Source organism: Myotis myotis, unplaced genomic scaffold (genome assembly GCF_014108235.1).
Source record: "Myotis myotis isolate mMyoMyo1 unplaced genomic scaffold, mMyoMyo1.p scaffold_m19_p_8, whole genome shotgun sequence".
Classification (NCBI taxonomy): domain Eukaryota; kingdom Metazoa; phylum Chordata; class Mammalia; order Chiroptera; family Vespertilionidae; genus Myotis; species Myotis myotis.
Window position 1 is genome coordinate 41009529 of NW_023416390.1, and position 22099 is coordinate 41031627.

At 39.5% G+C, this 22099-nt stretch overlaps 1 protein-coding gene across 11 annotated transcripts in view; it reads right to left on the reverse strand.

The window, feature by feature from the left end:
• The window catches only part of OSBPL6 (oxysterol binding protein like 6), a 172206-nt gene that overhangs the window by 51516 nt on the left and 98591 nt on the right, over positions 1-22099 (reverse strand). For 10 of the 11 annotated variants that reach the window (XM_036320007.1, XM_036320009.1, XM_036320014.1 and 7 more), the window contains 2 exons: positions 8823-8915; positions 1022-1144 (listed from right to left, as the gene is read on the reverse strand). In XM_036320007.1, coding sequence (XP_036175900.1) covers positions 1022-1144; positions 8823-8915 — 216 coding nt within the window. Of the gene's footprint in view, positions 1-1021; positions 1145-8822; positions 8916-13650; positions 13738-22099 lie in introns of those variants that run through there. The other variant, XM_036320012.1, reaches the window with a different exon arrangement.

The following is a 22099-nucleotide window of genomic DNA, read 5'->3' on the forward strand; positions in this document are numbered from 1 at the left end:
GATATGTGCCCTGATTGGGAATTGAACTGTGACCTCCTGGTCGATGCTCAACCACTGAGCCACACCAGCCAGGCCAAGTCTTTCCCTTAAAGTGGAAAAAGTATATTTCTTCAAGGATTTTATAATCCATAACCTCCCTGCTAGGGGCCGATGGGCAGCTACCACCAGCCAATAAATCTGTCTGCCCTGAGGTGAAATCCATGAGCAGATGTGGCAAGTAGATGAGCCTGTTCTTCCAGTGATTTGAGATGCTGGTGGTCTGCCAAAGGGCTGACACTGAAAATGGAGGACAAATTCCTCCTCAGCATCACACAAGTCTTGTTACTAGGTCACTGCAACAATGAAGTGCGAAATATTTTCTCTGTAATTAAAACTGGAGGATGGAAAAAGCATGTGGGGTTGGGAAGAGAAGAATAAACCATATAGTTTAAAGAGTAATAACCAAACTTCCCTGGTCAGTGAATTTCCACCTTTAATTTGCACTGGTAACAATATTCTAGGTAGTTACCCCAATGAAGTAAACAGAAATTCATTGGATGGTTATCACAACATCATGACATGTCCCTTTATCATGTCTAAAAAATTAGACATAAATAGCGTACATATCCAGCAAAAGGGAATTGGTTCCATAATCGTGGAAAATTGGTTCAATAAGTTCACCCAGTGGAATATACGCATGAATTTTTTTAAAACCTTCCATTTAGAAGAATATTTAATAAGAACATATTAATTTAAGTGGAAAAAAACCCCAGAGTAGATAATAATATGTACAAACTGAATTTAAAATATAAAAATAAGTTATTTTAAAATATTTTAAAAATAATTTTCCCCCTGCAGACAGATATTACAGATCTCAGACTTAAACAGGTACAACAGGTTGCATGCAGCCCAAATGGCTGAAACAAGGCCTAGAGAATTAGTTTTCACATACAGCCATACTCTTGGCTTCCCACCTAATAACACCAAATCAGATCCTCTATTTACAAAGATGAGCTGAAGATGAACATGATGAAAATGTTACCTTGTGCCAGCCTTTTAAAGGCCATTTTCTTTTCTTCAGCATAAAGCCTTCATGTTTGTCTGGTCTCTGGACATTGGTTTGGCCTATTTTCAGCCCTTCTATAATTTCCCAGCTGTCAGCTTCCTGAGAGAAAAGGAGAAAGGCAAATCACAGGTTTCTTGGTGCTTGATGACACACTTACAACAGATTCTAAGTAGAAGTTGCTTTTGAAGCAGTGTCGGACCCACTGGAAGTATGAGCAACATTCTGGAGCAAATTCCAACATCAGATCCAGCTAAGCATTTAGAGCTGAAGTTAAAATGAGCTTCTAGGTAGACTTGCAAGTCTGGGTCCATCAGACACAAGATGGAGTTGGAGGTTGGGGTAGTATGAAATTTCAATGGCCTGTACAGAAGGTTTTTTTGTTTTGTTTTGTTTTTTGTTAATCCTCACCTGATGATATTTTTTCATTGATTTTTGGAGAGAGTGGAAGTGGGGGGGAGAGGGGGAGAGAGAGAGAGAGAGAGAGAGAGAGAGAGAGAGAGAGAGAGAAAGAGAGAGAGGAAAAAAACATCGATGGTTGCCTTTGCACGTGCCCAGACCAGGGCCTAGGATTGAGCCTGCAACCAAGGTACATGCCCTTGACCGGAACTGACCCCGGGACCCTTTAGTCTGCAGGCCCACGCTCTTTCCACTGAGCCAAATTGGCTACGGCAGTGGTCTGCAAACTCATTAGTCAACAGAGCCAAATATCAACAGTACAACGATTGAAATTCCTTTTGAGAGCCAAATTTTTTAAACTTAAACTATATAGGTAGGTACATTGTTATTAACTTAATTAGGGTACTCCCAAGGCTTAGGAAGAGCCACACTCAAGGGGTCAAAGAGCCACATGTGGGTTGCGAGCCGCAGTTTGCCAACCATGGGGCTAGGGCATGTACTCAGAAGGTTTAAAATGCATTTTTCCAGACAGTGCATCTGTGGGCACAGAGGCACTTTAACCTTTTGAAATAAGACTGTTTTGATGGCAAATGTTCAATTAGTGCGTGGACCTAGCTCTTTGTGCAGAAATGGAAAGGCTGCACGGGTCTAAGTGGCTCATGACCTTAAGCTGAAGAGCAGCGCTGTGGGGACCTGTTTCTCCTCAGTGAAGCCGTGTGCACATAAAACCTCCCTGCTCGCCAAACACACCAAGAGGTCCATGCTTTTCGAAGGCACGCAACCTGAGACACACACACCATTGAGCGTGCTTGGAAAAAGCACCACACTGGGATACTCAAGTCCACACAAGCGTCCTCCTCTGGTGAAAAGGAACTAAATCACAGTTTCCTCTGCCATAAGACATATTTTGTTCATCTATGGTTTTTATAATTTTTAATGAGTTGTCAACACTTAAAAATCAGAAGATTTCAGATTTCAAAAGTCCAAATTTCTGGTGTTTTGTGAAAGCCTGTAAGATCTGGCAACAGTGCGCATGGCCTGAGAGAAGGATGCCCATTCTTAGGCTGTCCCAGTTCCCCCCACACCGCCCTGGGGGCCTGCTTCCATGGCTGCCGACTGGCCCTTAGCAACATCCTGGGTTTTAAAATCTCTGGACCGGGTGATTTCTTAAAAACAAATTTTTTAAAAATTGATTTCAGAGAGGAAAGGAGAGGGAGAGATAGAAACATCAATGATGAGAGAGAATCATTGAACAGCTGCTTCCTGCACCTTCCCTACTGGGGATCGAGCCCGGGCTTATGACCTGATCGGGAATCGAACCATGACTTCCTGGTTCATAGGCTGACACTTAACCACTGAGCGACACTGGACGGGTCGGACCAGGGGATTTCTGAGGGCCCAGCACTAAAGTACCTGCTGGCCTGGCAAACGCTCATATTCAAGATCTCATGCATGTGGCATGATTTTTTTTCCAGCAAACATTCTGCAATTTTACTTGTATTTTGTAAATAAAAAATAGTTCTTGTTTATTTGATAATCTTGATAAAATTATAGCATCAAAGTAATCATGTGTAGCACATTTCCAAAAAAATATTTTTCCTTTTTTTGACATTCAATATTATTTTGGATCAGTTTCAGGTGTACAGCATAGTGGTTAGACAATCATATACTTTACAAAATGTTCCCCCAATATTTCCCATACCCACCTGGCACCATTGCAGTTATTACAACTTATTGACTATATTCTCTCTGCTGTACTTTACATCCAAGCGACTATTTTGTAACTGCCAATTTGTACCTCTTAATCCTTTTACCTTTTTCACTCAGCCGCCCAACCCCCAGCCCCTCTGGCAACCATCAGTCTGTTCTCTTTGTCCATGAGTCTGTTTCAATTTTGCTTGGTCATTTATTTTGTTCTTTAGATTCCACATATAAGTGAAATCATATGGTATATGTCTTTTTCTGTCTGACTTGTTTATTTAGTGTAATATCTTCTAGGTTCATCCATGATGTCACAAATGGGAAGATTTTATCCCTTCTTATGGCTAAGTATATATGTACCACCACTGTTATCCGCTTGTCTATTGACTTGGGTTGCTTCCATATCTTGGCTATTGTCAATAACACTGCAATGAACATAGGGGTGGGTATATTCTTTTGAATTAGTGTTTTGGGTTTCTTCAGATATATACCAGAAGTGGAATCACTGGGTCATAAGGTAGTTCCAGTTTTAATTTTTTGAGAGCCCTCCATACTGTTTTCCATAGTGGTTGCACCAGTCTGCAATTCCACCAACAGTGCATGAGGGTTCCCCTTTCTCCACATCCTCACAATGAGATATTATCTCACACCTGTCAGAATGGCTATCAATAAATTCAAATGTGGTATAATTTAGGGGCAGGAACTACAAGGTCACATCCCATGCACAACTGCTACAGTCCTGCCCACAGTGCAGGGAAGCAAAAAACCCCAGCGTCACAAAGCTGGATGCAGCTCCAGGTATCAGGGCAACCCCTCTCAGAGCGCCCCATCCCAGAATGACTCCGGAGGGTGCCTTCTGAAAAGATACATTTCATCAGGAGTCTTCCGCAGATCCCAGAACAAAGGCTTCAACAGGAATAGCCAATGGCCCCAATCCAGGGCACATAAACTTACTGGCACAAATATCTGGGTGGTGGCTGCCCAGACCCGGCAAAGGACTGTGAGGCACTGACAAGGCCCACAGGCTACGGTGCCACAATCAGTTACTAATATCGGCCATGGGGACAGGAAGGGAAAGGGCTGCCTGTTTACTATACATGTCTCTTTTTCCTTTGTTCTCCTTTCATCCCAGAAACTGCTTGCTCTATGGCCACATCAAATCTATGTTCAAATCCAAATATATGTGAATAGGGTGGACTTTTCACAGAAAGTGATGTTTCCAGGACATGTCACTGAACATTGCTTCATTCTAACATCATGAAGGCTAGGCGATATTCCTGACTTCTGAAAAGCCCTCTAAAACCAGCATCATGCTTCTATCCTCTCCAAGCCCAACCCTACAACACACACACTCCAACAAAACCCCAGGAAAACTAATGTCAGTTTTCATCTTCTTTGTCATCTGAGGGGTGTCTAGTGAATGAACTACAGACCTTACAGAAGCACACCCACCAGTTTTTATTTGGCAACATTAAGGACCCTTTAAAGGATCTGTAAAATTATGCATCACTAAAATGTGTTTGTTTTTTAAGAAAAAAGACCTGTAAGAAACCCCCAAAAGAGATTTTCTACTTGAAGATAATACTGTCAGAAACTGGGATAGATCTGGTCAAAGTTGTTAATTAGACAAAGTAATTTTAAAAAGGTTGCAAATGAGAATTTCAGGCTGTATATGATGTTTCTTGTCATCCAGAAAAAAAAGGGGGGTCCTTTGCATTCTCATTTTTTAATAGTGAACTACAATTCAACAGGAGAATACAGTTTATGAGTAATCTATAATAATAAAAGCATAATATGCTAATTAGACTGGACGTCCTTCTGGACAACTTTCAGGACGAAGCCAGGGCTGCGAGGGCCGAGCCCCTTGCACGAATTTCATGCATCGGGCCTCTAGTGTTAGAATAACAGAAGAAGAAAGTAGGTTCTTATACAAAGTACAGTATTTTTGGCTTTCTATTCTTACTAAAAAAGTAGATAAAAATGATGGATTTTGATTTCATAAAATGATGGATTTCTACTGATTTCTTTTTTAAAGTTTGGTATACTCACGAAACGAATATATCCATTAGCACTCTTTCTGTTCTTAGAGCGATATCAACTGTGCTTAATGACATTTTTATTTTTGGTAGCGCCATGCATGGATAGAATCTCTAAAAGAATAGCACTGCTATTATTGGCTAGATCTTACCTTATTTTAAGGCTAGTGTTCATCTTTGATTTATTCCGTGAGTGTGTGTGGGTGTGTATGATGAACACTCCAAATTACTCGTGAAAATGGAAACATTTATTAAGTATAGATGTTTTTAATTTTTGTCCTAATGAAACCCAGAATGAAATAATAGCTTGTCCCTATGGGGCTATGACTATTGATTTCTAACACACTCATTTTTTTTCTTCTTTGGGAGTTTAACTGGAGAGGAAACAAAAAGGGGTAAGAAAGAACAGATGAAAAGTTAAAATGCATTTCTTCATTATAAATGAGGCATCTCTGAACAAATAATTCCATTCACTCTGATGCAGGATAACTAAACCCAGCAAAAGTAATTGAGAAGAATCCTAGTGTAGTTCCTACAGTTAAATAAACTGTCAGTCTGACAGAGAGGCAAAGATAAAGCCAGCGCGAACAACATCCTCCCTATTTAATTAGAAATGCTGATGATAATGATATAAACAAGGTGTGTAATAAATGAAACATCCCAGCTCAGTATTTAGTGCCACCCATCTCTGCTTAGTAGACTAGGTCGATCTTAAGAAAGCTAAAATTACTCTTTGAAAATTGAAGACATTTTTTTTTCATAATTTCAATTGATATTAAAAGTCTTCAATTTTCATAGGTTTCCTTATAATAGGAACAGAGCCCAAAGCCCTAATGTGATCATGTCAGTACTGGACTCTAGTTAGATACATAAACATTTTTGCTATTATAGAGGTTTTAGTAATATTTTTTATCTAATAATAATAACTAAACACAGGAAGTAACCTAATAACAGCCCTAGTCTGTTCATTTGGGGGGGAAAAAAACCCCAAAAAAACAATCAGAGACATTTCTTTTCTTAAGGGCATACTCTTTGTGCATGCATGTGTGGGTGGGTGGGTGAGAGAATGCTTTAGGAGGCGAAAGTACCAAAGAATTTGAACACATCCTGAGACAGGACAATGTGCACTTCAAACAATGTTCTTCCACCACCACCAGAGCCCAGGAAGCCCATCTTCTCTCAAAGGGGCTGAGAGATTCTATCTGGACCCTCTAATTTCATGGGGCCCCCAAAGATATGGTATCTATTAACACAAAAACACGAGTATTAATCCGACAGCAAGAGCCAAGCGGACAATAGCATGGAGGAGTAATGGGAAGTGGATGCTGCTGGTGCCCAGCCCAGATCCTGAATGAGGCCGGTGGACCCAGGCCCCAGCTGCTGTGAGCACTGCGAACTGCTAAGGCTAAGGGGGAAGAGCTGTTTTCATCAAACTGGGGCCTCGGAAATTATGCTGCAGCATCTCTCCCCCCTTGGCTCTCAAGGACTGAAGGAACCAAGGTACAAAGGGCTGAGGGAACAAAAAATCCTCCTTGCCTCAGGGTGAAACCAACACTGTGCTCCAATTCATGGCCTGGAGCTCTGGACTCCAGCTCAAAGCCCTTCTTGCTTAGCTCCAGACCTGCCCTGACCCTCCCTCACCCCTCTCCCCAGAGGGCTCTCCCCAGCAAATTACAAGCACCCAGTGTCAGGATGTCCCTCTAGGGAACCTGACTTAAGAAAGAATGTGAAATAATGAAATGAATGTGGTAGTGATGGGACTGGCTACACCAAGTGGTCTGGGGCTGAGGGTGGATTGGGTAGAAAGGTGATCAGCATTTGAAAAAAGCATTCTGTTTTCAGAGTTTCTTTAACCAGGTCAAGGAAGGGGAGGGGAGCAGGGAGCACCCCAGGCAGGCTGGGTACAAGGGGTAGACCCCCCAGCTGGGGAGGAGAGAGCATGGCTACTGTGGGGAACTGTGTGCAGGTGGAGGTAGCTGGACTATAACGTGAGATGCCAAAGAGGCTACAGATACAGCTGGTGGGAGGGGCAGGGCCGGAGAACGTCTTGTGTGCCTGCTGCTCCCTAGTTGTTTTAACACCAGCACCGCTCCTTCCTGTTTCTGTATATGTCTCCAAGTCTTCCTTTCTCTGAGGATCTCTCATTACCATGTCTCTGTTCCTCTCTGCTCTGCCACATACTTCCCAGCTATCTGACGCTGGACAACTACTCCCTGTCTCCATAAATGAGAATGTTACCAGTACTCACTTTGTGGAGTTGAGGGCTGACCAAGGGAGGAAATATATGTACTAATCCAGGGCCTGGCTCAAGGTGGGTGCTTAATAAATGTTAGCCGCCCTTCCCGTTGCCTCTGCATTTACTTATTTATCTGTTCTCTCTCCTTTAGCTGCCTATAAGAAAACACTGATGTTTCAGAGAGATTACTACTTGTATTTACCAAGTAAACATTCTCTATTTGCTATTCCAATAGAAATCATATCATTTTAAATTTTTTTGTGGTTTAATAACTCCCCTTTTCCTTAGTTTAGCAATCTACTTCTGTCTGGTTGGATAAATGTCTCAGCTTGTAATAGCTTCAAAATATAACGAGATACAGTGTACACAGTCCACAACACTAGGGTAGTAGAATGTTCTTTCTTCAAGGATTCTATTTAATAAAGGACAAGGGAAGTGGATGGATCAGTTATATATATTTGGAAGTTGAAATGCTTTGGAAGTCAAGTGCTATTTTTATATTTGATTTCAAAAGCCCCAGGCATCCTGTTTTCTGGGTTTCTTGACAGGGGAGCCAGCCCACTGAAAATCTCAGGGAGCCGGGTGGGCTGCGGATGAGTAGGATGACGTCTCCTCGACTTTATGATTTTTGCATTTTAGACAAAAATGAATTCAGAGATTTAGCTAGTCATAGGAAGAGAAGGCTGAAGGGGTGGGAACACTGGCTTCCATGAGACAGAAAAGGTCTTAAAAATCTGCAGGTTCTCCTCAGCGCACTGCTAGGAAGGCCAGATGTAAGGAGGAGCCAGGGACTCAGAATGTACAACAGCCCTGCTGGGTGGCTACGAGTTTACCACTAGTAGCCTTAACGAAGGCTCAGTCTGAATCCCTGCTCTGCCCTTAGCAGCTTTTTTTTTTTTTTTTTCGTCTTTGAGCAAGTGACAAATTCTCAGTTTCCATATTTAAAAAATGTAATAAACACCTACACTGTATAAGGCTGTTCATAGGGTTCTATTAAGTGGGATAATATATTTCAGCATTTAGTACATTTCCTGGTGTGCAGTACATGGGCAATATGGTAGATTATTACTGGACCCAGTTATTTTTTTTTCTATTAGTTTGGTCCAGAAATCTTTTCTCATCTCTCCAATGGGGAATAACAATAGTTTCTCTTGTCCTTTTCCCAAAACATAGAGAATGCTGGACTTCTATATGTAATCCTGAAAATCCCAGCAAAATATACTTTCGTGTCTTCCCTCCTCACGCCGGCAAAGAAACCCTACACACTGCATGCAGAAAGAAGTGCAAGAGCAGCCCTGCAGGGGGCGCCTCAGCTGCCCCAGGGGAGTCGGGTGTGAGTTATGTACAGTGCAGCTGGCCCAGGGCAGGCAGCAGGCCATCTGAGAGAGCACCACAGTCCATCACTGACCTTGGAGATGGGGACTGGCTCCGGTTCCAGCAACTGCCGACTGATGGAGGGCTCGGTGCCGGAGGACGCAGTCCTCTCCAGTACGTGGGAACTCTGAATAAAGGGAAATACAACCCAGGGTTAGATAAGCCATTTCTCGTGTGGACGGGCATGGGGGTGAGATCACAGATCACAGTAAAGAGAGTGAGCTGTGTTAGAAACTGCGGGGTTCTGAGGAGAACAAGGGCAGTAGCAACAGTCAGAAAAATCTCAGCCAGGATTCTGTTGTCCCTTTTTAAAAAATATATATTTTATTGATTTTTTACAGAGAGGAAGGGAAAGGGATAGAGAGGTAGAAACATCGATGAGAGAGAAACATTGATCAGCTGCCTCCTGCACACCCCCTACTGGGGATGTGCCTGCAACCAAGGAACATGCCCTTGACCGGAATCGAACCTGAGACCCTTCAGTCCGCAGGCTGACGCTCTATCCACTGAGCCAAACCGGTTAGGGCCTGTTGTCCCTTCTTATCTGCTGAACTGGTTGGTCCTGCAATGTTGGATTCAATCTTAAAGAAGGAGTCAAGGGGCCACACAATTTTTTTAAAAGATCGGTACATTTACTACATACACAATTAGCCTTACATAAGAATATCTGCTTACCTCTCCAATGGCACTATACAAAAAGAAAATTTTAAGTCAAAAAGTCCAGAGCTTTAATGCCATTTAGTCTTTAGAGTTTCTTATAATCCCTATGAGATAATTATATTATAATATTATAATTATTATATTATAGTATCTATATATTTATAAAAACCTAAGTGTCCATCGCAACTGAACGAATGACCGAACAGGCTGTGTGGGGTGACTAGGCCGGCAGGGGGGTTGGTGAGGGGCGACCAAACGACTGAGCAGCAGGCTGTGTGGGGCGACCAAACCCACAGAGGGAGACAGTTAGGGGTGATCAGGCAGGCAGGCAGGTGAGCAGTTAGGAGCCAGTGCTCCCGGATTATGAGAGGGATCCCGGAATGGAGAGGGTGCAGGCTAGGTTGAGTGGACCCCTCCTCCCCCGTGCATGAATTTTGTGCACTGGGCCTCTAGTCTTATAATAATCCTTAAGTGCACAGAAAACAACTCATTAAATATAATAAACAGTAGATGTCCTTTACAAAGATTAAAAAGAGTCTTCATTGATCTGAATATTCATTGATCAGTTGGATAACATTCCAACAGAAAAATAGGCAAAGCACATGAACAGGGAACTCACACAGAACATTTGAAAAGATGTTCACCTCAGCCTCAGAAGTATTCAAAGAAATGAAAACCAAAATAATAATGATTTTTTAAACCATTAGATTAGAGAATGGATTAGGGTTGGAGGAAAGGGAACATAAATTGCGTATGATCTATCTAAAGGGGAATTTTGCAATTTTATTAAAAACTTTTTTGGGGAAAAAAGTAGATGCCTCATTTACCCAGCAATCCCACAGATAAATTTTCACCATTAGGAAATAATCAGATACTTATGCAAATATGTAAGAACAGATATGTTTACTAAAGCATTATTTGTTGTAGTAGAAAATATCATATATCTATATATCTATATCTATATATATATATAGATATATACATGAGAATAATACAAACATAAGAAAATAGCATGGAGTGATTAAAGATGACAATATGGATCCATGTCAACTGATATGTAAAAATACACATAATGTTCTGTCAACTGAAAAATCAGGCTATAAAAAATATATAGAATATAATGATGTTATAATATAATCAAAATATATTTTAGAATGTTTGAATTGAACTATAGCTATCCAAAGGTGGAAGGATTATAGATAATTTTTAATTGCTTCTTAATCTTTTTCTAATTTTTTAATGCAATAAGTGGATATTACTTGTACATATGAAAAAAACATGAAGAACTTTCTATGGGAGAACAATTTTGAAAGACATCAAAGAACTCAGTGTAGTTAATTTTCAGATATAGGCTGAAAATGAAATATAATGTTTTTACTCTAGTTATTTCACTTTTTCAATAGACAGGTTGGTATTTTATTTACTTATTGAGCCCTCTATTTTTGATACATCACTGGAAAACTATTAGATTAATATTTGCTCTTTCATAAAGAAAATTACACTTTGATCTGAGCCAATTATTCTAATTTCTTTGTAAGTTTAAAGCTTTTGGTTATTTCTATCACCTTGAACACAAGGAGTCTGATTACAAATTTTAAAAATCCTACCTGAATGCATTTTGAGCCATTTATTAGAAAGAAAACAACTGAAGGAAAGGATTTATGAATTGTTCTCATTCTTTCAATTTGTGAGAAAACAGAAGAGATAAGAACAGATACTTTGGTGCCAAATATAATGGGGCAGGGGTTAGCAAGAATTCCTAATCTGACAGCTACAGTGTCGAAGAACAATTTAAGCATTAACTGGGACTCTGCTTTTTCCATTCCCAGACCTACTTGAATTAGCAGAGAAAAATGATAAATGTGGCTGAGTACCCATACCTGTGCCAGCGCCTTTTGGTGGAGAATCAAAAGCCAAGATATACGATGGAGTGAAAGACTGGAGGTGTGTGTTCAGATCTTCAACAGAAAAAATGGGAACAAACCACCTGGGAATGGCATTATTTGTTTGTTCATATTGATATTTTGGATAGGAACCTAGGCTAACATGTGATGGTCAATTGCTATTTTTAAATAAATTTAGGAATATTTTAAAATTCTATCCATTTTAATTCCTAACACAATAAATATAGATAGATATAACCTACATAAGCAAAAGCTCTTTGAAGCCTTCAATAATTTTTAAGAGTGTAAAGGGTTCCTGAAACCAAAAATTTGAGGACCACTGTTCTAGAAGAACTACTTTTAAAAATGTTGTGTTTATTATTAAAATGGAGAATTCTGACTTGCATGTAAGTTATTCTATTTCTCATAATGCTTATTTTGAGGAAAAGCACTGTTTAAAAACTAACGCATTTTAAAATTTCTTTAACACTAGTTAAGCTAAATTATATAAATCTTTTCATTAATAACCCCAAACTATCCTTAGACATTACACAAACTAGTAGAGGGAAAGAAACCTTGTGTCATATACTCTTCAAATACATCTGAGCAAAACTTCTCTAAATGTATATTCTATGAAACTAAAAAAACATGACCTTATTTTTCAAATGTATTAAGTTGATTTTTCTAAAAAAGAACCACAAGCAGTAAAGATATATAGGTGTCACTCTACTACAGAAATATAAATAACTTCATAATTTGAGATAAATTCCTACAGGGAGGAAAAAGTTTTCAACATTGCATTTTAAAAATCAAGAAATAGAATCTTTTAGAAACTACACAGTTCTTCCCTCACTGTTTAATAGAATCAACCAAAAAGTTCAGGAAAGTAAATATAATAAAGTAGAAAAGCAGAGAATGCCAGTGATACGTGTCATTCATACATTCATTCACTTGTGTGTTGGTTGAATTAATCAACAAATCATTGTTAGACATCTGTACTGTGTCAAGTGCAGATTAGAGCATGTCAGAGAACAAAAGAGACAAGAGAATTCCTCCTATGATGCTTATATTCTAGAGAGAGGCCTTATTATACAAATGACCAAATAAGGCTGAACAAAAAATTGTTGTAAACACAAGCATTAATCTTGTTCCAGGTGGCTACGGCTTTAACTTACTTTATTTTTTCCAGTGAAATATTTTTGGTTTGAGTTTCTCTTTAAAGACCCTACCCTATCCTTATACTTGTAGGTTGCTGGGCAATAAAATACACATACATTGCCTCCTCACCCTCCCCACCCCCAACCCCCAACAAATAAACATGGTAAGAAAAGCAGAACTTGGAAAGAAACTCGACCTTAGCAACTATGTAAGCAGAAAATAAAGGATTAATTCAGGAATTTAGCCTTTGGAAGCAAACCAAATCCCCTATTTTCCGAACCAAGCCACAGACATAGGAATCAATTTAGGATATTTAAAGTGTGATCAAAAGAGTTTTGCTTCTATAGTAGTTGCCCAGGGATACTTAAAATGTTGCTAGGATTTTGTGGATAAGAAGTGTTAGAGACCAAACAAACCAAGACAGAATCTATAAATTATCCCAATACCTGACACAAAGAACATACTAGTTTCTTCTCCACCTGATTCTACAAAATAGTTTCTATTATGGGAGCAAAGAGGCTCATTCATTTCAAACATAGTACAATACAGTACACATTCAAGCTGAGTGAAAAATACCCTAAATTTTGTTGATTTGCCAAGATACAGAAAATAATAAAAACAGCTACTAAAAAATAGCAAGTAAATGAATATTTTTATTACCACAAATGACTACATATTTTACTGAAAAATTAAAGCATAATTTATAAAACTACCCATTATAAATGTAACTAGCTTAAAAAAATAAGCTATTTCATTTAACCTCCAGAATGATAACAAAGAAGCCAAATGCTCTTATACAAACTTGAGCAGTCTTATACAAGGTAGGCAAATGTAGGTTTACAGCTGTGAGTACACAAAACAGTGTTTATTCTTGTTTATTATTTATTGTATTATTTTCCATACAAACAACTGTAAATTTACTTTTGTTCCACCCTCTATTTGTATATCGCTAGAACCTAAGTATCATTGCCTATCCAATAACAAAATTAATCTACTACTTTAATGACTGTCTTCAAACTCATGGTTTTTAAATCCAAAAGCAAATGCCCGAAGTTACAGAACCACACAGAAAACCATTCACTACTTTAATGAAATATCAAAGCACTTAAATGCTAAATTTTTAATATCGACAGATAGTAAGAAGACAGTTGTCAAACTTACCATACCCAATCTTGGACTCTAGTAATTTAGGGTGCTCCTTGGAGGTAGGGACTAGCTCATCTTCATCTTGGTATCCCACCCTTTTTACCCCCCCAGCCCACCCCATCCTAGCACAAGACACTGAACAGTGCAGCCAGTCAAAATGTTCTGGAATTTTTCAGTGCTCTCTGATTAATTTTAGAGCACAGTCCTTCAGTAATCATTAACACATGATTAGGCATTAAACTTCTTTAGCTTCATCTCTGAATTATAAAAACCACAACACCAACAGGATAAAACTTTCAAAAACATTTAAAGGAGTCAACTTTTTTTGCATTAAAGTAAAAAGAATAAAATGAAAATAAAGGACACAAATTTTAAAACAGAAACATCGAGTGGATTAATCCTGGAGCTCTTGGTTACTAGTTTTAAAGCTATGACTGGTCAGTGGCAAACACGTCAAATTTAATTTGGCAACATCTTCAGTAACACAAATTAATTCTTTTCATAAGGTTACCTTTAAGATAATAATTTGTGCTATAATTTTTTGTACTTTTTCTCCACCAGCTGCTATTTTCAGATTCTTTCCTAATGACTTGGAAACAGATGCCACATACCTTCAAGGTGTTATATGTATTATGTAAGGTTAAATAAATGGTTACATAAAAGTGCTAATTCATCTTTTAAAATCAAGTTTTTCCTCAAATACTAAAATTACAACTTAATTTCCAGGTCAACCTTTTGATTTTTTTTTAATGACTTATTTTTAGAGTAGTTTTAATATCACAGCAAAATTAATGGGGAGGTACAGCGATTCCATATACCTTCTGCCCCCACACATGCAAAGCCTCCCCAGTATCAGTATCCCTCACCAGAGCGGTACATTTGTGACAAGTGACGAATGTAGGTTCATTCCAGTTCGGTTTTTTAAGGAACCTGGAACACACACAGAAGGTGGAAGTACTTACCCGCCCTTTGTGCCCCCTGCTCAGATAGACTTGATGCATATTTAGCATAGAACCAGGAGTCTAGAACACATAATTTCACTGCAGCTCATCAATTCAGTAAAAGTTTGTTCCCAGTTAGTATTCACTACTCTGAATATCTCCTGGGCAGCAAGTGGAAAGTTGCCAACATGACTACAGTCTGGTTTACTCTGTATCAAAGATGTGGGTAAACATACAGACAATGAGACGTTTAATAATAGCTGAATGGCTTAGTGCAACTCCCGCAGACAGGAACATGAGTCTCAAATTGGGAGTCCACATGATCTGCCGAACAAGTCTCTTGGTTTGTTGAGCTTGTCATTTAATTTAATTTTACTTTAATTCAAAGACATAAAGGAACTGCTGGAAATATTTTAGGCTGTGGTAACAAATTTCTGTTTAGACTCACGTTTCATACAAATTTAGGATAGTAATATGGGGAATTGGACCATTGCTCTCTGAAAGTTAACTCCATTAAAATGATTCATCTGATTATTTTGTCTAATCTATTTCTATATTTATGAATTATATAAAATGTTTTTTAAAATATCCAAAATAATTTAGAAACTTCTAAAGTACTTTTTAAAATTAGAGTATATATAGTTGACATACAACATTATATTGATTGCAGGTGTGTAGAATAGTTAATTACATTTATATACCTAACGTTGTGATCACCACAATATGTCTAGTAACCATCTGGAACTGTGAAGTTATTGTATTATTGACTATATTGCTTATGTTGTATATTACATCCCCATGGCTTATTTTATAACTAGAGGCCTGGTGCATGAAAATTTGTGCACTCAGAGGGGTCCCTCAGCCTGGCCTGCACCCTCTTGCAGTCCAGGAGCCTTCAAGGGATGTATGATTGATGGCCCCACCGCCCCCCTGCCACTGCTGGTCACCACCATGCCCCCTCATCACTGTCCCCTCCCTCTGCCCACTGGCATGCGCCTTGGTTGGCCTGGCAACACCTGCTTGCCGGTCGTTCTGCTGTTCGGTCAATTTGCATATTATGCTTTATTATATGAAAGTTTGTACCTCTTATTCCCCTTTACCGTTTGCACACATCCCCCCATCTTTCTCTCCTCTGGCAACCATCAGTTTATTCTCTGCATACATGGCTCTGTTTCTGTTTAGTGTTGCTTATTCACTTGTTTTGTGTCTAAATTCTACATAAAAGTGAAATCATATAGTATTTGTCTTTCTCTGTCAGACTTACTTCATTAGCATAATACTTTCTAGATCTATACATGCTATCACAATTGGCAAGATTTCATTCTTTTCTTACTGCTGAATTATATTGCATTATATATACAGAGTGGGGTAAAAGTAGGTTTACAGCTGTGAGTATGCAAAGCACAGAGTTTATTTTTGTATTATTACTTATCAATTTTTGTATTATTTTCCATACAAACAACTGTAAATCTACTTCTTCCCCCTCCCCTCCTGTATGTACCACATCTTCATCATTCATCTGTTGATGGACACCTAAGCTGCATCCATGTCTTGGCTATTGTAAATAATGCTGCAATGAACACAGGGGTGTTTTATCTTTTTTAATTACTTCGAATAAATGCCCAGAACATCCACCCTCAGAGGGAAGGTGGGTGGTGGGGGGGGAGGGGGAGAATCAACCAAAGGACTTGTATGCATGCATATGAGCATAACCCATGGACACAGACAGTAGGGGGGTGAGGGCATGTGCTGGGGGGTGGGAGCGGCTGGGGAGAGGTCAATGAGGGAAAAAGGAGACATATGTAATACTTTAAACAATAAAGAATATTTTAAGAAAGAATTAAGAGTAAGCCAGTTAGCTCTTACTTCAGGGATACAGTGAAAAGGAGGTTACGTTTTACATCATACAAACAAGCACACCAACCCTCATGCTGCCATTTACCACATGACTTGGCAAACCATGCAACTCTCTCAGCATCAGTGTTCTCCAGCTGTAATTTGGGGATGGCACTATCTACCTCAGAAGACACGGCAAGTCACGAAGTTAGCACCAGGTGTATGCATAGTGCTGCCCAGGTGCTGGCACACAGCAGGCACTCAATAAATGGTAGTTAACAGCTCGGTTATAACTGCCCTAAGAATAAATGTGTAGGGATCTTGTGCATCCTTATTGACACAGAAAAATATGCCCAGACATCCTGCAGGTATATGACACCTGGGTGTCCTTTTTGGAATGCATAACAACATGGCCATCGTGTTACCTGGTCAACCCACTAGCCGCAGTCAGCACCCTGTGACCGGCACATCAGGATGTACTGAGAAAGCTGACGCAGCGAGTGGAGACAGATGCCCTAGATCCTCGCCAGGGGAACAGCATCAGCAGCGGGTGGCAATGCAGACTCTGCATCCTTCTGCATTCCTGTAGCAAACCACATGCACAGACTTGCCTGCTGTCTTCTTAATAATTTCCTTCAAGGAATTAATATATTTTTAATAGTATCAAATATTTAAATTACCAAAGCCAGAAGGCCACGACTGAAGAAGCAGAAATTCTACTTTCTCTACAGTAACAACTATCTTGCCTTAATGCAAAGATGGCAGAATTGCATTAATAATAGATCTCCACATAAAGCACTACTAAAATGAATGGAAGTAGGGAGTTTTAGAAATAGTTGCTGGAAAAAATTCCACACAGTGCACCTGGAAATCCCTGAAGGGGGGGGGGGGTGGGAAGTCATCACAGTCTTGACTTTTCCTGCACAGAAACATGAAACTCATTAAGAACCAACAGCAATGGCCCCACATTGGACTGGTCTGTTGTTGGAAACTTTGCACTGTAAGAAATACCATGCAGACCCATCAAGTGGTCCATTTAGAGGCCAAGAGTACTTGTGTGACTATTAAGTAGTAAAAGGCATGTGGATAAACAGCTTTTTAAAGTGCATGGTTGCCTATAAGAACTAGAACCAGATCTTACTGGGGATGTGCTCCTCACCTATACTGTCAACACTCACAGACATATAAGGAGGTCACAGGAAACCCCAGCAACTACCATCACACTTCTTTATAGCAATTATAAACGCATGACCAATAATGGGGACAAATACCAAGCCACTTTAAGAGCCAAGGCTCCAGAACATGTAGGGTTAATTTAAAAGGCAAGAGAACAATTCCAGAGGACTTAAAATGATCGCTGAAGTCAAGTTAATTTGTGATTTTGTACAAGGCTATTAAAATGACCCAAAACAAACATTTTCAATATGATAACCAATAACATAACTTTGATAACAACAAACAACACTAGCAAAATACCTCCCCTAATAATCCTATACACGTCTACTTAACATTTACGTATGTATATTAGAGGTAGAGTTGGTTAGTTCTGATCACCCTTATAAACTCAGAGCAGATATATTTATGATTTGCCCATATGCACTCACAAATATTTGCTGAATGAAAAAGTGAATAAGTATGTGTTGTAATATATTCAGTGTCTAAGTTCCCATTTTCCCACGAACATGCTTAAATTATCATGAGATAAATATAGATACTTTAGAGGACAAACAGTGGTCTTATTGCCACAGACATCTGCCTCAGAGCCTCAAAGATGGTTTTAAAAATTTGTTCTAAGTTTCCCATGTGAGATATTCTTTATATTCATTAACTTTTAAAGCTTATACAAAGTAGTTTTGTAGACTTATAGTCATTCCAGATGATGTTTATATAGTCCTAATGAAACACCTAAAAATGTATTTGGTAAGAGCAGACCAGGGTGAAGGGGGAGGAGGTGGTCAGCAGTGGTCAAATTATAGGTACATCCTGAAGGTAGAACCAACAGGATTCACTGAGGGTGTGGAAGTGGCATGTGAGAAGAAGAGAGGAGTCAAGGGTGACTCCTGGCAAGGTTTTTGGCCTGACCAAATGAAAGAACAGAGTTCTGTTTACTGAAATGAAGAATTTGGGGAAGGAGTAGTTTTGAGAGAAAAATTAGGAGTTCAGTTTGGAACATGCTAAATTTGAAATGCCTTTTTAACATCCAAATGGAAATCACCCTTAGTCGCTTAAATATTACTGTGGTTGACCTGATATCCAAGATCACTGTTGGCATATTCAAATGTTTTCAGGGGCCAGGCAGGAAACACAAATAAGTACTGAAGTACAATAAGGAGAGGTGGGGCTGCTGCTATAGACAATAATATCGTATATAATCAATGATATTGTAAATAACTATGTACAGTGACAGATGGTTACTAGACTTATTGGGGTAATCAGTTGATAAAGTATACAAATGTTGAATCACTATGTAGTACACCTGAAACTAATAGAATATTGCATGTCAATTATAATTAAAAATAAAATACGGATATTTACAAAAAGAAAATAATAAGGAGAGGTAGAGACAAGAGCTGATCAGAGAGTAATGTCCCATCTAAGGAGGAACATTACCATTTCCAGTGTTGCCATTTGGAACCTGGGCCTAGTGTTCCTAGACCTTCCAATTTCTCGATAGAAGAAAGAATCTGAATTTTTTACATCCATGACTTGGGGAAATACAATAAATTCCACAATGTACAAAATTCTAGAAGTACTTAGTTAAATAAAGTTCTAACCACAGACTTTATTGGTGTCCTTAATTTATTAATATACATTGCAAAGAAAGATTGTGATTAGCATTTCTCTAACTTACTTGACAACTGAATCCTTTCTTCATGCAATAGCTCAAGGGACAAGTTTTCCTTGGTGCATACATGGGAAATGCTTATTTATGCATAAGTCATACATATCTAATCAACTCCTTTATTTCCTTTTTGAAAATTTTAGTACGTATATTACTTGCAGCTTATGAATCATAGTTGATCACACACACGCACACACACACACACACACACACACACACACACACACAGCTAATTTTGTTAGATGTTCTAACATCTAATGTCTAACATCTAATGGCCAAAACATAAATGTAGCATTTATTAGTCTTCCAACTTGTTAAATACTGAGTGGAGTCTTGACCTTCTCGTTGATGAAGAAACATTGAGTGAAATCACAGGAACACTTAATAACGTTATTTCCCAACTCCTCTCCGTTCTTCACCTGTTGGGTTACAGAATTTAGAGACAGGAAGGACAGCCAGTTCCTACTACATATTTGGCAAACGTTCTTTGTTTTCCTTATCTATGAGGAAGGAAGCTGGGAGAAGACAAATAAATCTGGAATGGAAGTTTTGTAATAAAAAGACAAGACTAATATTGTTGCAGTTCTTTAAAAATATTCTCTAGGATATACTAAAACATTTGAGGTGCAAGGCTCATCTCTGAAGAATTAGAGTGTGTAGTCTGTAAAAGAGCTCATAGTACAGTACATTTATATATATATATATATATATATATCTCACATATTGTCAAAAAGTTCCATAAAAGTTTAAAGGAGGGAAAGGGCAATGTGGGTTTGAGGGGCCAGTGGAAGTGTCCCATGAGCCGGTCCTTGAAGCATAGGTAGGTATCAGGTTGAGAGTGGGATGGTAGGAATTCCATGCAGGAAAGACAAGGCCAGAGAAAGAGCTACGGCACTTTTAGGAACCGTGAGCAGATAAGACTGTACAGGTAGGGAGGAAAATGGGACACTGAGGCTGGATTCGTTCATGGTGGTTACTGAATACCAAGTAAGAAAATATGGCCTTAATTGTGTAGGTAGCTAAGAGTCTTTGAAGGATTCTGAGCATGAATCTGCCATATTCAGGGAATTTGATCTTATGAGGCCATGGGGAGAAGGTGAGACAAGAGTACTCTGCAGGATCCTGGGCTGAGGTGATGAGAGTCCAGGCTAAGGGGTGAACAGTAAGAATAGAAAGAAATTATGATATTTGGAGAAAATAATCAATAGAACTTTTTAACCTTTTGAATGAGAGAGAGGAAAAGTGGAAAGGAATGGCTTTGACCTTAGGTCAATAACAGAATGATTATCCCAATAGCAAACTGTTCACACATATTGATTTAAGGTGGCAGTGGTACATTTAAGTAGAAATGCCCAACTGATTAATTAGTAATTTAGGGCTAGAACATGGGAAGGAAAGACAAATAAAGTACACTAAGGCATCGCTGTATTCTCAGCTACGTGCTAGATCCTTTACCTGTATGCTCAATTTAGGAGAGAAATAGGAATGTACTTTGCAATTTGGCACCATCTGCCAAATTGCCCATCAAATCAGGAGAATGGTAACATTCAATGAAGACTAATTCATCACAATTTCCCTATGTCCCTTCACTATGAAAACAGTCATCACACAAAAACAAATGCCTATAAAAACACTATCATATCATATCATATCATATCATATCACAAGATCACTGAAAATCCTGATTTCCACAAGTCAATACTACATTCTAGGAAGTAATTGAGATAGGAGGGAAAAAACAGAACTGTAATTGTTCTTTCTTTCCTTCTTTCCCTTGAGAAAGATGAAAGGACACAAAACAGGAGGCAGGAAGGAACCAGAGGAGAAAGTATCTGGGAGAGTTCCCACTTGCTGAGGTAAACAGGAATGAAAGCAAACTCTTTCCTTATACAATAATAAACATCTGAGCACTGTCTCCTAGTTTCCTAGAATTCATTATCCATTTATGAATAGACTAGAGGCCTGGTGCATGAAAATTCATGCACTGTACGGAGCGTCCCTCAGCCCGGCCTGCTCCCTTCTCACAGTCCGGGAGCCCTCAAGGGCAGGAGGCGACCTGGCAATCAGGGGAAGGTGATGCCCCCATCACACCTTTGCTGCTGCCACTGCTGGCAGCGCAAGCCACGGCCGGCCCTGGTTACCTGAGCCTCGGGTGGCCCTGGACGGCAGGGCATCCTCCATCTGAGGCTTGCCTGCTCCTCAGACCGGCACTGCGCAGCTGAGGGGCCTGAGGGATTCTGGAGGTAGGCGCCCTGGTGGGGTTGAGGGGACTGAGAGCTGCCATCTTTGAGGGCATGGCAGTCAATTAGCATATTCCCTCCTTATTGGCTGTGGGCACCACAATCTTTGAGGGCATGGAAGTCAAATAACATATTCTCTCCTTATTGGCTGTGAGTGCTGCCATCTTTGAGGGCAGGGCAGTCAATTAGCATATTCCCTCCTTATTGGCTGTGGGCACTGCCATCTTTTGTGACAGTGTGAGGGTTAATTAGCATATTCCCTCTTTATTAGATAGGATTATTTTATTCCCATCATACACCTTTTCATGCACAGGCCAGCTGGAGTCATACATTCCACCTTCAAACTCCCTCTGGCAGACCAGTCTCAGTTTTTCTTTGTTTTGCAAGCTAGTCCTGGAGCGCAGGTGCAACAGGCAGATCAACAATGATGACAGATGTTTCTATGGCAGTCATCAGTTTTCCATTTACCACAATGCTCCAGGGTGAGCTGGGTCTATCCCTTCTTTCCTCCAGCTGCCAGAAAGGCCATGCTGCTAAAAATGTCCTCCATTTAAATGCCCAAGGCATGAGGAAAATGGAGAAGCCATAATAAGAAAGGATGGAGG